General features: G+C 30.5%; 2 protein-coding genes across 3 annotated transcripts; one reads left to right on the top strand and one right to left on the bottom strand.

The window, feature by feature from the left end:
• The first annotated feature begins 618 nt into the window (after positions 1 to 618).
• Positions 619 to 4,385, top strand: LOC8283637 (pentatricopeptide repeat-containing protein At1g62260, mitochondrial). Its single transcript, XM_002521195.3, has 2 exons — positions 619 to 3,578; positions 4,113 to 4,385. The coding sequence occupies exon 1, from the start codon at positions 985 to 987 to the stop codon at positions 2,971 to 2,973; it is 1,989 nt and encodes a 662-aa protein (XP_002521241.1). The 5' UTR covers positions 619 to 984; the 3' UTR covers positions 2,974 to 3,578; positions 4,113 to 4,385.
• On the bottom strand, positions 4,192 to 12,799 carry LOC8283639 (hippocampus abundant transcript-like protein 1). 2 transcript variants are annotated; one of them, XM_048378220.1, is made up of 14 exons: positions 12,452 to 12,798; positions 9,414 to 9,525; positions 8,105 to 8,217; positions 6,598 to 6,720; positions 6,163 to 6,365; positions 5,921 to 5,996; positions 5,698 to 5,784; positions 5,482 to 5,562; positions 5,342 to 5,374; positions 5,178 to 5,231; positions 5,045 to 5,086; positions 4,876 to 4,954; positions 4,732 to 4,802; positions 4,192 to 4,604 (listed from the first exon to the last, which is right to left on the bottom strand). In XM_048378220.1, the coding sequence occupies exons 1-14, from the start codon at positions 12,614 to 12,616 to the stop codon at positions 4,518 to 4,520; spliced, it is 1,326 nt and encodes a 441-aa protein (XP_048234177.1). In that variant the 5' UTR covers positions 12,617 to 12,798; the 3' UTR covers positions 4,192 to 4,517. The 2 variants fall into 2 exon arrangements, with proteins under 2 accessions (XP_048234177.1, XP_048234178.1); XM_048378221.1 differs by lacking the exon at positions 4,732 to 4,802 and having other exon boundaries at positions 12,452 to 12,799.
• Positions 12,800 to 13,884: the final 1,085 nt, after the last annotated feature.

The following is a 13,884-nucleotide window of genomic DNA, read 5'->3' on the forward strand; positions in this document are numbered from 1 at the left end:
TGCAGAGATTTGTGTTTTTTTGTAAACAGTCGCTTGGACATGGTCACTGCGACCTTCTTTGTGAGGAAACACCGCTTTTTCCGAAGTTATAGAACTATTTTGCTGAGTTCTTTAGAAAGAGTTGTTTTGTGTCCCTAAATATTCTCTATCTATCTACTTGCATCGTGAAATAATGAATTTTTAATATAAAATTATAAAAACAGAAAATATAATTTTTAAATATTAAAAATTAACTAGTAAATATAGAAATATAGACACAAATAGTAATTATCCTAAATCTACATTTACATTATTTATAATCAGCAAGGCTCCACCGTACAATGAGGCTCTTGGTCATTTGCAAGTGTACCACAACAATAGCGTCATTTTAATGTCAAGAGAGCCCTAATTGCAAAAGATAGGGCCATAAAACCAGTTGTTAATAAAAACAACCTCGGATTTTATTCAAGGGAAATATTAAAATTTCCAATTTTTTTATTAAATTTATAATTTTTTTATTTTTATCATGTTAAATATAAAAAGATAGTCATTTAACCTTTTACTATAAATTAATCTTTATCTTTTAATAAAACAACTGAAAAATAATTAAAATTATTAAAAATAATTAAAAATTAATAAAAATAACCAAAAATAAATGAAGAAAAACTAGAAATAATAGAAAACAGTCACTGTAAGTTCAAAAAACGTTTCTTTTAAAAAAAAATATTTACACCGTAAAAGTAATCTTTTTCTTTTTGATTTTAACATATTTTTGAAAAATTCTCTTTTATTTAGTAACTAAAAAACAACCAAGTGGACCCGTTGCAGTCGCTGTAAAAGAATGCTTAAGTTGATGAGTTATGCCGAGCGAGTGTGTTGAGTTGAGCATGCAACCCAAGGTGAAACCTAGACAAAAAACTAATGCAGAAGCCAGTTAAGACTAGAGAATGCAAACACCACCGAACTCCTCCTCTGATATGCTTTTAAATATTACTTCTTCTTATAATGATGCAGAGATTGAACATCGCCCTTAAAATAACATGGCAAAGGAAGTTTCAAATTACACGACAACTTTACTTCACTGTAAAATCTCGCAGTTTTGCCATGCCCCCAAGAGCAAAGACTTCTGTTGAAGACTCAAACTTATATTCCTCAAACAAAAAGATCTCACATTTCACGCGAACAGGTCGGATTAATGAAGCAAGAGCATTGTTTGATAAATTGGAGCGGAGGAACACTGTGACATGGAATTCAATGATTAGTGGGTACGTGAAACGAGGAGAGATGACCAAAGCAAGAAAACTGTTTGATGAAATGCCTGAGAGAGATGTTGTCTCATGGAATTTGATTATTTCTGGGTATGTTTCCTGTCGTGGGAAGAGGTTTATTGAGGAAGGAAGGAACTTGTTTGATAAAATGCCTGAGAGGTGTTGTGTCTCTTGGAACACGATGATTAGTGGTTATGCAAAGAATGGGAGGATGGACGAGGCATTGGGGCTTTTTAATACTATGCCTGAGAAGAATTCTGTCTCGTGGAATGCTATGGTTTCTGGGTTTTTGCAGAATGGTGATGTGGTGCGTGCAATTGAGTTTTTTAAGAGAATGCCTGAAAGGGATGTGACGTCACTGAGTGCACTTGTGTCTGGTCTTATTCAGAATTCAGAATTGGATCAAGCTGAAAGAATTTTGCTTGATTATGGAAATAATGGTGGATCAAAAGAATATTTAGTTCATGCTTATAATACTTTGATTGCTGGGTATGGTCAGAGAGGAAGGGTTGATGAAGCTCAAAATCTTTTTGATAAGATTCCATTTTATAATGACCAGGGAAAAGGAAGAACTGGGAGGTTTGAGAGAAATGTGGTATCATGGAATACTATGATTATGTGCTATGTGAAGGCAGGAGATGTTATCTCTGCTAGGAAACTCTTTGACCAAATGCCTGATCGGGATTCCTTTTCTTGGAATACTATGATTAGCGGGTATGTTCATGTGTTAGATATGGAGGAGGCCTCCAACCTCTTCCATAAAATGCCAAGCCCGGATACCCTTTCATGGAATTTGATGATCTCAGGATATGCTCAGAGTGGTAGTCTGGAACTTGCTCATGATTTCTTTGAGAGGATGCCGCAAAAGAACTTGGTCTCATGGAATTCCGTGATTGCTGGGTATGAGAAGAACGGTGATTATATAGGAGCAATTAACCTCTTCATTCAGATGCAAGTTGAAGGAGAGAAATCTGATCGACACACTTTATCTTCACTTCTCAGCGTATCTTCTGGAATTGTGGATTTGCAACTCGGTATGCAGATTCATCAGTTGGTCTCAAAGACAGTTATTCCAGATGTGCCACTAAACAATGCCCTGATTACCATGTATTCAAGATGTGGGGCAATATTTGAGGCACGGACCATTTTTTATGAGATGAAGCTGCAGAAAGAAGTAATCTCTTGGAATGCAATGATTGGAGGATATGCATCTCATGGTTATGCTACAGAGGCTTTAGAACTTTTCAAATTGATGAGAAGTTTCAAAGTGCAGCCTACATATATAACCTTTATATCAGTTTTAAATGCCTGTGCTCATGCTGGACTAGTTGAAGAAGGTCGGAGGATATTTGAATCCATGGTAAGTGATTATGGTGTTGAGCCAAGGGTTGAACACTTTGCCTCCCTTGTGGACATTGTGGGTCGGCAGGGACAGCTTGAGGAGGCCCTGGATCTAATCAATAGCATGACAATTGAGCCAGATAAGGCTGTCTGGGGTGCATTACTGGGTGCTAGCAGGGTTCATAACAATGTAGAGATGGCCAGAGTTGCTGCTGAAGCATTGATGAAACTTGAACCAGATAGCTCAGTTCCATACATCTTGTTATACAACATGTATGTTGATGTTGGGCAATGGGACAATGCAGCAGAAATAAGATCAATGATGGAGAGGAATAATATCAAGAAAGAAGCAGCAATCAGTTGGGTAGATTCCTCCCAGTGGTGATCATTGAAATAGATGAGCTGTCTACTGAAGGTTACATTGGTTGGTTGCGTAATTTTTATTAGCAACAGTAAGAGAACTCCACTTTGATTGCACCTCTCTGAAGATGGAGATAAGGAACCAACACTAGAAAATTATGGAGGGGTAATGCTATCTGCTCTTGATGCTGCTGCATCAGGGAATGATGGCAGTTAAATTCATAATATAAGAGGGGTTGTTTACTTTGCGTGATAATCTTTACGAGTGGATGGATAAATTAAGAGAAACTGGCTGTTTCAAGTTGGCTTATCTAGTCTTTTAAGTGACTTGGTGTGCTTTCATGGAGCCAGATGCGAATTCTCTAAGGAGTAAGGGCACTGGAATTGTCAGACTGTGAAGGGGGGTTGCTTGTTCGGGCCCATATATAACTTATATGGCGAGTGTCAGGATGTGGTCGGATGATTATGTCGACAAAAGAGCTCACCAAGCTCATTCTTGTTATGAAAGCAGATGAGCAAGTCAACTCATTATCATACCACAGTATTCTCCAGGATTGGAATTGAGAATGATTTGAGGCATAGACTTTGAAGGGCATTGAGAATGCTACTCTCCCTTCAAAAATTAAACAGGTAAGCTTTATTTTCTTGAGCTAATGATTGAAACCATGTTCTTATAAATTTATCTATCTGATTGATGCCAAGGACTTAGCTCGAGATTGTAACTTCTGAAAACAAGAACAAAATAAAAGGAGTGATAGTCTGTACACGAGACATAAATTGCAAACAAAGTTTGCAAACATGATGATCCCTTTGCATATTGACATGGCATGGAGGGCTGGAGGGGTGGTAGGGACAGTAGGTTATTCATTTTGGTGGCCCCTTTTGAGTCAAATAATTAGGCTAATTCAATTGGCATCTGGAATAATTTATTTTTCTTCTACACCAGTATTATTCTGCTTTTACCTGTTTCTATGAAAGGTTCTAATGCATCACCGGATTCATTGGTTTGCTATTTGAGATTTATGAGCATTACTTCTTAGATGGTAATTACAACATTGATGATGATTATAAGGATGACAATTGTGATAAGGGTGATATTTTGTTGGCAGTTGTGATGATGCATATTTGATTCTGATTTAGTTGATTTACACTTCTTGTGTTCAGCTGAAATGGAAGGCTAGGGACTGGATATACTGTGTAGCTTCACCACAGGATCTGATGTTGCACGGAGACTAGCTCAGAGTAGAATAAACAGTGTAAAGAACTTTTTAAAGTATAGAGCATATACAAAACATGCAGGCAAGCAGAGCAAACTGCAGCTTCAGCAACCAGTAATGCTTGAACCTTGTAAAGCTTTCCTCAGGTTCATAACTTGCCATTGCATGGAAGCCTTGTAAAGCTTTGCTTGCATCAAAATGATACATTTTACACTGGTCAGTGATGACTTTTCTTGAACTCTTTTCACATGTTTCGTCATTGCATACAGAAGCTCTACGATCACTTCTATGGAGATACAAGTGAAGACTAAATAGACTTTCACCTTGAAAAATACAATTCCAATCATCAGATCTAGGCTTCTGTGCTGTTGCTGCTATTTCTGTGAGTTGAAATGAGACTAGGTTCCTTTATCATTATACTCTGAAAGAACGCAATCATCTGGACAACATATGTCGATTTTGTCATGTTAGATACACAAGTTAGAAAAACACCCATAACTCAGATTGCAAATTTTCAGTTCTGAAAATGATCGAATTATATCATTTTATCTTGAAAAATCTCATACCAATGCAAATCCAATGCATAACATACTAAAGCCAGGGAAATGAAATGGTGCTTCTTCAGACAGAAATAGAGCTGCATTGGCAAAAGAAAGTTATCAACTCCAATTACATGTGCCTAAAAAGATACATTCCTATAACCTGAGTACCTGTCAAAGGACTAAAAATCAGAGGGGAAATGATGTTGGCGAAGGAAGATATGCTTGAAATGCAGCCCTGAGCCTTCCCCTGAAACAAATTAAAACAGTTCATGTAATACATGAATTTGAATTAAAATGAAGAATTGGTGCACAATTATCCCATCTTTGGCAGAGTTACCTGCTCATCAGGGCCAACTTGCTTGGATACAATACTGCGTAACTATGCAAGTCATAAAATCACATCAGTGTGCAGGTTCAGTCAGTCAACAGATGGCAAAAGATTTAGCAGAAGATGAAATTGTAGAACTCACAGATGGAGTCACGAAAACAACAAAGACTGTTAATGCAGTAGTCGCATAAGGAACCTGCTCAGAACGAAAATTTCTTTTAACAGTTGTACGTGAGAACTGAGAACAAATACCAGAACAAGGAACACATGATGAGAAAATTTAAGTGTTGGTAGAATAAACATTACCCAGAATGACCACGATATGCTGTAAAGCAACATCTGCAAGATACCCGGATAAATTATTGGAATTTTGTGCTCAATTTATAGACAATTAGAATCAAAAGTTGCAGACTTAATCAGAAAAAGGGTAGAACTGAAGCTCGTACAGTTACAAAACCCATAAAGAGTCCTGCGGACAGTAGTTTTTTCTCTGATACAAAAGGTGCCAACAAAGGCATGAAAATCAGCTGTAAAATACCAAGGAATTCAACAATGAATAATCTATCTAAAAAAGATATTATTACAGAATATGATACAATAATAGAAAATCATATGCTGATCTGAGAATGAAACAGATGACTATAGAACGAATGGTTTTATACCTGTGATATCATTCCTGCAAGACCAGCAAGGAGAAATAGATCGGCAAACTGGTTTTTGGTGAAATGAAAACGGGCCTTCCAGTAGTACTGCATGAAACAAATTATACTGGTTAGCAGTAAAAAGAATTCCTTTTTTCTTTTGGAGATTCCAATGCTACGTGCAAGTATGCAATTGTGGAAAAGAGAATCGACAAATCTAAGATACATAATGCACAAATGATACCATAGAAGCTGCTTGGATTCCTCCCTCAGCAAGACTATGAAAGAAAGCAACAACTGCTGCTTGTGAAAATGTTGCACTGCAGCACCAAGTTTTACAAGATGAATATGTCAAACCCAACTATTCGAGAATATGAATGAAGCACTAGGTGATTAAGAGTGTTCTACAGGGACCAATAAAATATCAATGGCATTGGCAGCGGCGATCTACAGAAAGATCAAGGAAACTATCATCGAAAGCCTTACCTACACTTGAGCAAGGAAATAAGATCCCCAACTGTTAGAATCTTCTTGGATAATGGTGCCTTGTTAGGCAAGTCATCATCTTGATGAATGTCATCTAGTCCGGTCTTCAAGATTGGCTGTGTTAAACATTCACCTTCCACCACTTTATCCTTCAGGAAAACCCTCATGTACACAGCAGCAAGCATTGAAATAAATGTAGCAACCTGAAAAAGAATTATAGTAACATTAAAATTACTGTTAAAGCCTTCTGTTACCACTAAAAGTTTTAAACCTGAAAACAGTTTTAGTTTTCATATTCTTTTCTGTCAAGATTCTGATACCATGTCAAATAACCGATTATCCTAATATACAAATAATTTTAATATACTAACATATATATATATATATATATAGATGGACTGATGACTGAAAAACACAAAAAGTTAAGAAATTAACCTGAAAGGTCAAAGTAGTAGTGAGAAAACGAGCAACTAATGTTCCGCAGACAAAGGCTGCTATGAATATGCCAGATAGAATTCCAAATGCTGATGCTCGTCGTCCTTCTGAAACGTTGTCAGCCTGAAAAAATAGACAGGTATGCAGGATCAAGTACTCAACCATATTTAGGAAAATTCTAATATTAAAATAGACACCAACCATAAATATTTATTAGTTTTTAAATAATTAAATATTAAGTTAATTATTCAATGTGAAAGTAATATATATAATTCACTTATTCATTGTATATATCCTAACATTTTTCGATCTTAACTTCTGTAAATATTTAAATCAGCTACCTAATGTATGAGATATCAATTGTGTTTTTAAAAATTTTATTAAATAGAAAAGTAAAATAACAAAAATTATCCACATTTAACAAAATCAACATGTACATATCCGAGTTACTATGAGTCATATTTTTAAATATATATATATATATATATATTATCCCATATTTCTTTTGAGACGCTGGATCAAGGGTAGGGTCGTATTTCAGTATTACTATTTATTTTTCTAAGAAAAAAATATAAAATTAATTTTTTGTATTAACTTTTACATGTTATTTTATTTAAAAGAAAAAGCCGTATTCTATATAAATACCTATTAGTGATCATAATAGTTAAGAAGTTTATAACTATTTTTATGTAATTTAATATTTTGGTATAAGAAGTCCTGTGATTTATTTAGTAATACTTTAGTATCTTGAGAATTGAGCGTACAGTAATGTGTGTAAATTTATTAACATTATTAATAGTTTTGGTAATTAAACTTTAAATAAGACTTGGTCGTTGTAATATCGATTTTGTCGAATAAATAACAAATTATAATTGATTAGAATTAAAGAAAAATTGAATTGTTTTTTTCATTTTTTTCTCTAAACTCTATGAAAATGAATATAATTATCTTTGAATTGAATGAAAGCTAAATTAATAAGGAATAGAAACAATTGACACTAACACTATATTTAGTTGAAATCTATACAATATATGAAATTCATGAATTTCATAAATCTAAAGTTTATGTATTTTAAATAAAATAAAAGTTAATTTAGAATTATATATAATCAAATTTGTGTGGAATTAGTTACAGCTAAACTAAACTCTAACAAAATAGATAGAATTTCTAAATGAATTCAACATTAGTTTATTAATATATTCCATAACACTAAAATATTTCTTTTGATTTTATCATTTCCATTTTACTTTCTCTGTTATGTCTTTTTTTCAAATAAAATAGAATTTCTAATGAATTTCAACTAAGCATTTACTAAACTGTTGAATTAATGGTATTAGTTGTTAATAGTTGAATTTTCAAAATATTAAAATTTCACAAGAAAAGAAGAAGATCAAAAGACCCTTTATGTAAAAGGTTATATCAGAAACTTAAATACACACCATATATACAAACATATGTAGAAAAAATAAAGCGATAGCTAAAAGAAAGAAGAGATAATTATAATTACCACATAAGCAAGAGCAAGGCAATTGATGCTGCTATCGGAGAGCATAGCAGTGAGAGTCCTTGTACCAAAGTATGCATAAAAGAATTTGGTTTCCCTGCTGTATGCCAATATAGCTGTCAAAATAAACTTATATGTTTTAGCAACACTTTTACCATATATGTGCAAAAGGAACATACAATTCCTTTTCTTTTTGTTTTTTCTTTCTTAACTACATCCACAATTTTTAAAAGAAAAAGTAATATCTAAAGTTGGATTTCTGTCTTGCATCACCAGATAATCACCTTGATTTCATAGTCTATGCTCAACTGTTCTTAGAAAAAGAATTATTTAACTTTCAAAAATTTGATTTTTTACAAAAAATGATTATTTTATTTCTTTTATTAATTTCATATCCGATAAGTAAATAATTATGAGCTACATGATTAGTCATACCTTATACTTGTAAATAAAATTTTATCAAACAACAGCTAATTATAGCAAAAAGATCCAGATTCTAAAATTTTCTAATTTTTTTACAAATGTAAATATCAAGCAGTCTAATTCTCCACTTGAGTTAATTGTTTATTATTTGATTAAAACACAGAACACTAATTGAAATTCCAAGTAAAAAAGAGTACCAAATCCATATTAAATAAAACAAAAAATGTTTTTTAAAAATATATTCCTGAAAATGCCAAAACCTTAAAGTATTAGCTGTTTTTAGACCTGTTTATGGGTCTGGGTACCCGTCCGGCCCGCCGAGGCCCGCAATTTTCGTATCGGGCTTAGACAACAATTTTTGTGTACGAGTCCGGCCCGGCCCGAACCTACAAAAAGCCCATACTCCTTTGGCCGGGCTTGGGATTTATATAAAAACTCAAGCCCGGCTCGGCCCGATGTCTAGTTTAATTGGAAAAAAAGAAATGTCACTTGTGACTTTTAACTTATAATTAAGTGCTATATACCATTTAGCTACTTATTATTATTGTTTATAATTTTATTGTTATTAATATATATTAAACAAAACAAAACCCTAAATCTAAATGTAATTGCAATTGGACAGATTTAATAATTGGTCAGGCCGGGCTAGATTTTAAAAAAAAAAATTGGACTCGAATTTGAGCTCAGAAATATTAAAAAATTTCCAAACTTGGGTGGGCTCGAGCTTATCCAAAGTCAAGTCAGGCCCGGCCCATAAACAGATCTAGCTGTTTTATATGTCTTTCCAATCATTCTAAGGCATATGAAAAGTAAAAAGATTAATTTCCCTTCTTTTTGTTTTGGCTTATTCTCTTGTGTGAAAAAGAAAGAAAGAAAAAAAATAGCATACCTAATGGAATGATAGAGATAGTCAAAGGAAGTGTGAGCATAGCTTTCCTCCCATACTGATCCGACAGATTCCCAATTAGAGGTGTAATCACAACCGATCCCACTCCTATCATCTGCAATCAAATATAATTCTCTTCATACTAATAATCAACTAACTAATGTTGATAATTAATTAAATAAGCTATTACTTTTTCTTTTAAAAAAAAGTTTATTCATAACATATAATTTAATATTTAATTATACTTAGTTAAGCCTTATCCATCTAAAATTTAAAATTTAAAAGAAAAATGTGTGTTCTACGATCATTATTAATTAATTTAATTATAAATTAAATTGAAAGATATAATTTAATATTAATTTATAAAATCTTAAAAAATAATAATAATTTTTTAAGATTTAGAATTTTATCAATACAATAATATAAAAGTTATTTATATATATTGATATAATTGATATTATTACTTTTAGAATTAAAAATTCATAATATAATTAAAAAATTAATTTATTATTGAATATAATATTAAAAATATAATTTAAGATGTTATTTTTTAGAATTAGAATTATTATTTAATTATAAAATTAATTTATTAATTAATATAATATTAAATATAATTAATATATTATTTTTAAAATAAAATTAATATTATTATCCGATTAGAAAATAATTTATTAGTTAATATAATATTAAAATTTAATTAATATGTTATCTTTTAGTATTAGAATCCGTGTTTAATTTAGTAATATAACTTATGAATCAATAAATTAATAGAAGAATTATAAAATTACACATAAACTTGAATTCTACGTGTTAAAAATAAATAGAGCTGTTAAAATAAAAATCTTATGTGTCTAAATTTAAACATACATGTCAAAAAAATTTAAATTTCAGAAATTAATACATATGATATATATAAATTAGTCAGTTATCTGTGTATTTCTATTATTTTATTTATAAAATATTTTCTAAATTTGAAAAATAAAATCGCATTTCTTATTTTTAAAAGGTTTTATTGCATTAAAATTGATAAATAATAATTGAAAAATATATAATAAAAACTCAATAAGAATCAATGTTAATATATTAGGGTTCTTTTTTAATAAATGATTTGTAATATTTTTATCATTAATTGAGTTTTTAATATTTGTAATTAATAATAAAACTAAAATTAATATACTATTATTTAAAATTTAAATTACTATTTTATTAAAGGAATAATTTAATAATATATGTTAATTTTTTTGTTAGAAATTATATATATATTTCAAATTTAGTAACAAGTGTCAGATTCCATATATATCCTACAAATTTTAATCATTCAGGATCAAATGTGGTTCTCAATATTATCAAAAGAAAGACAGATTTAACACATTATATAGCTGAAAACACTATACTTTTAATTTTTTTCTCTTCTAATATGTGTGGAAAGTTGATTTTCTTAATATGTATAATTTTTATAATTATAAGCATTTAAAAAAAATTTAAAATATAAAAAATTATTATTTAATTCAATAAATTTTCTATATTTTATATTTTATTTTATTTTTCTTTTTATAAATATTAATAATTTTAATTTTTTATTAATAAAAATAAAATTATAAATATTAAATAGTTAGGTATATAAAAATTTGTAGTGTATTTATTAAATATAAAATATAAAATATAAAGTAAAAAGTAAAATAGATTTTTATACATAAAAAGAGCTATATTTAACAAAAGAATGCATTAAAATATTATTTTGATATATACTATGTACCATAAAAACTTTGTTATATATTAAGGGTGCTTGGTTTCTTTCAAAAATGAAAATGGAATGTAGTGGGTGGACCTAAAGGGGCCCATTAACCCATTTTTGTCTAAAGATACACACTAAAGTTAAAGCAATTAGATACCCTGCTTTCGCTCCTTATACACTTGTACTTCGTACCCAGCAATTAATCTTTTTGTTATAACTTTTCTAATTAATTTTGTTTTTGGGATTAGGTGGAGCAATTAAATAGTACTTAAGTTTGGCAAATAAACATAATTAGTACTTCAAAGATATCATTTATATGTAATAAATTATAAAACATAGATTCAATCCTCTCCTTTTTCTTCCCCATTAAATGATTATTATTCTTCATCATACAAAAATAAGTTTTTGTTTCATTAAAAAAAACATACATATTCTTTATTTGTTTAAGGTGGGTCCAAGGAATTATATAGTTTTGCTTTAGAAAAAGAAAAATATTCCAATTTGATTTATGAATATCAAGCACCTTTTTTTTTTTTACTACTAAGTGCTTTTCTTTACAGGAGATTAATTGGAACATTTTTGTTATAAAGTTATAGTATTAGGGAGAACACTGAAAAACATTGGTGATACTTGAATATTTGTTGTTCACTTTTCAGAGTATAGTTTCACCTTAATTATGAGTAGATTAAGAAATTATAAAAAGGGTTTTCTTTTTCTTATTCTTTTTTTTTTTTTTTGTAATAAAAGAATCAAAATTGAAGTAATTACATGACTGCTAATTGTTTCTAAGCCATATTTAGAAATTCTCCCTTCTGCTATTTCACCTCCTACTTAACATAAAAATAATATATATCAATAAATAATTATTATGAGAGAAAACGTGTCTTTAAATTTTATATACCGATACATGCCTGTCAAATATTTTCAATATATTCTTCGGAAAGAAAAAAGAAATTCAAAGTATTGTTAGGTCTGATTTGTAGGTGGCAATACGACAGAGAAGAAAATGCAATAAATAAAACTATTTTTCTTTTCTGTATAGGTTAAAAAAACAAAACTTGATTCATTTTAATTAAGTTACTAACACTAACAGCCCCTTAAAAGCTTAGTTAATTTCTAGCATTTCATACACTTGGCTCTTTCTAATTATATGGAACTTAACAAAGCTTTTATATATATATATATCACCGTAGTAAATAAGAAAATCAAGAGTTAATTTAACAGGTCAAGGATAGGATGAATAGCTAGATTAAGCAATGGAAAAAAGAAATTAAAAGAAAAAGAAAAAGAGGATGAAGAAACGTACAGCTTGTTGGAATCCAGAGAGGTAAATGGCCAGAGAGCATTCGTCTTGACCAGGGCAAAGTGCTAACATGGTAACATCTGTTATCGCCGGAACCACCATCATACCAGCCACTCCGGCGAGGAAGATGGTGACAAAGAGGTGGCTCAGTTCTGTTAGCTTCTCCATATGTAAATTTAAAGGTTCCCCTTTTCTTTTCTATCTTCTCTCTCTGTGTGTGCACAAGAAGAAGCCCAAGTTTATGAGTTAAATATGAGACAGCTTCTTGATTTGAACAGACAAAGTTGCATGCCCATAAGAATAGCTCTATCCCTTTTATGGATAAAAGCTATTGTATAGTATATAATAAAGAAGGATGCGTTACATTTGGGTAATTAATTAGTAAGTAATAATAATTTCTTGTGGAGGAAATTTAATTTGATTTCTAGATTCAGCAAAGGATAGTTTCAAGTATAAAGACAAAAGCCATTAATACAAAGAGAGGTACCTTGGGAAGGAAAACAGACACACGCTCACCCACAAAAACAAAAAGATCTTCATGGATTATCATACATGCATAATGATACATGCTTTAGCTTTTGTGCTGTGCCAGTTGCTTTCTATAACATGTTAAATCATGTAATATGCATTATGATAAAATCGCATGGTGTAATATCACTGTCCCTTAAGAAAAAAGGTTGGCCCAAGACACCAAGTAGTGCTAGAAAAAGATATGTATAGCGCCACATATAGATATTGTAATCTTTATAACAAGTAACAAAAGGAAATATTATGCCTTTGAATTAATAAGTGATGTGTTTATGCTCAAATGTCAATAAACTTTGGATGTATTACACTTGATGATGTGTCTTTGAGCTAGCATGTTTGACGTTTAAGTTAAATTGTTAGTCAGAGTTATTTCACTTATTTAGTGACTCTTGATATGAATCTTCACAATTAAATTGAGTAGTATTAATATTATTTCAGTATGTTTGATAAGAATCCATGTAGCACAAGGAATTCTATTTTAACAAAGAATCCTAATTCCACTAAAGATTCTAATCCAGTAAGGAGTCCTGATGATGAGAACCCATGTAGCACAAAGAATCCTACTTTAGCAAAGAATTCTAATTCTATTAAAGATCCTAATCCATCAAGGAGTCCTGATAACATCTATTTAGGAGTTATTTGTTTTCTTGTTTATTTAGGAATCTTGATCATATTATATTCTCTCTCTTTAAGGAGTTATTTGTTTCCGTGTTGATTTAGAAATCTTGGCCACATATCCTAGTCATTCTAGGATTAGGATTATTATGTTTTAAACTCTATAAATAGAGCTATGTAATTCGAAATATATATAATATCTTTGATTGAATAGAAAACCTTGTTTTTGCTTAAAAAGTTTCTTTAAGTGGTTATTGAGATTAAAACTTATTGTTTAGGTTTTGATTTCACTT

Source organism: Ricinus communis, chromosome 8, assembly GCF_019578655.1.
Source record: "Ricinus communis isolate WT05 ecotype wild-type chromosome 8, ASM1957865v1, whole genome shotgun sequence".
NCBI classification, from domain to species: Eukaryota; Viridiplantae; Streptophyta; class Magnoliopsida; order Malpighiales; family Euphorbiaceae; genus Ricinus; species Ricinus communis.

Bases quoted from the DNA above. Each gene is read 5' to 3' on its own strand.
- LOC8283639 (XM_048378220.1), bottom strand. From the start codon at position 12,616: ATGGAGAAGCTAACAGAACTGAGCCACCTCTTTGTCACCATCTTCCTC. The intron at 5,232-5,341 runs GTAATGTTTATT...CGTTCTGAGCAG, and splicing joins GCATATCGTGGTCATTCTGG to GTTCCTTATGCGACTACTGC. The intron at 5,087-5,177 runs GTGAGTTCTACA...TGACTTGCATAG, and splicing joins TTGTTTTCGTGACTCCATCT to TTACGCAGTATTGTATCCAA.
- LOC8283637 (XM_002521195.3), top strand. From the start codon at position 985: ATGATGCAGAGATTGAACATCGCCCTTAAAATAACATGGCAAAGGAAG.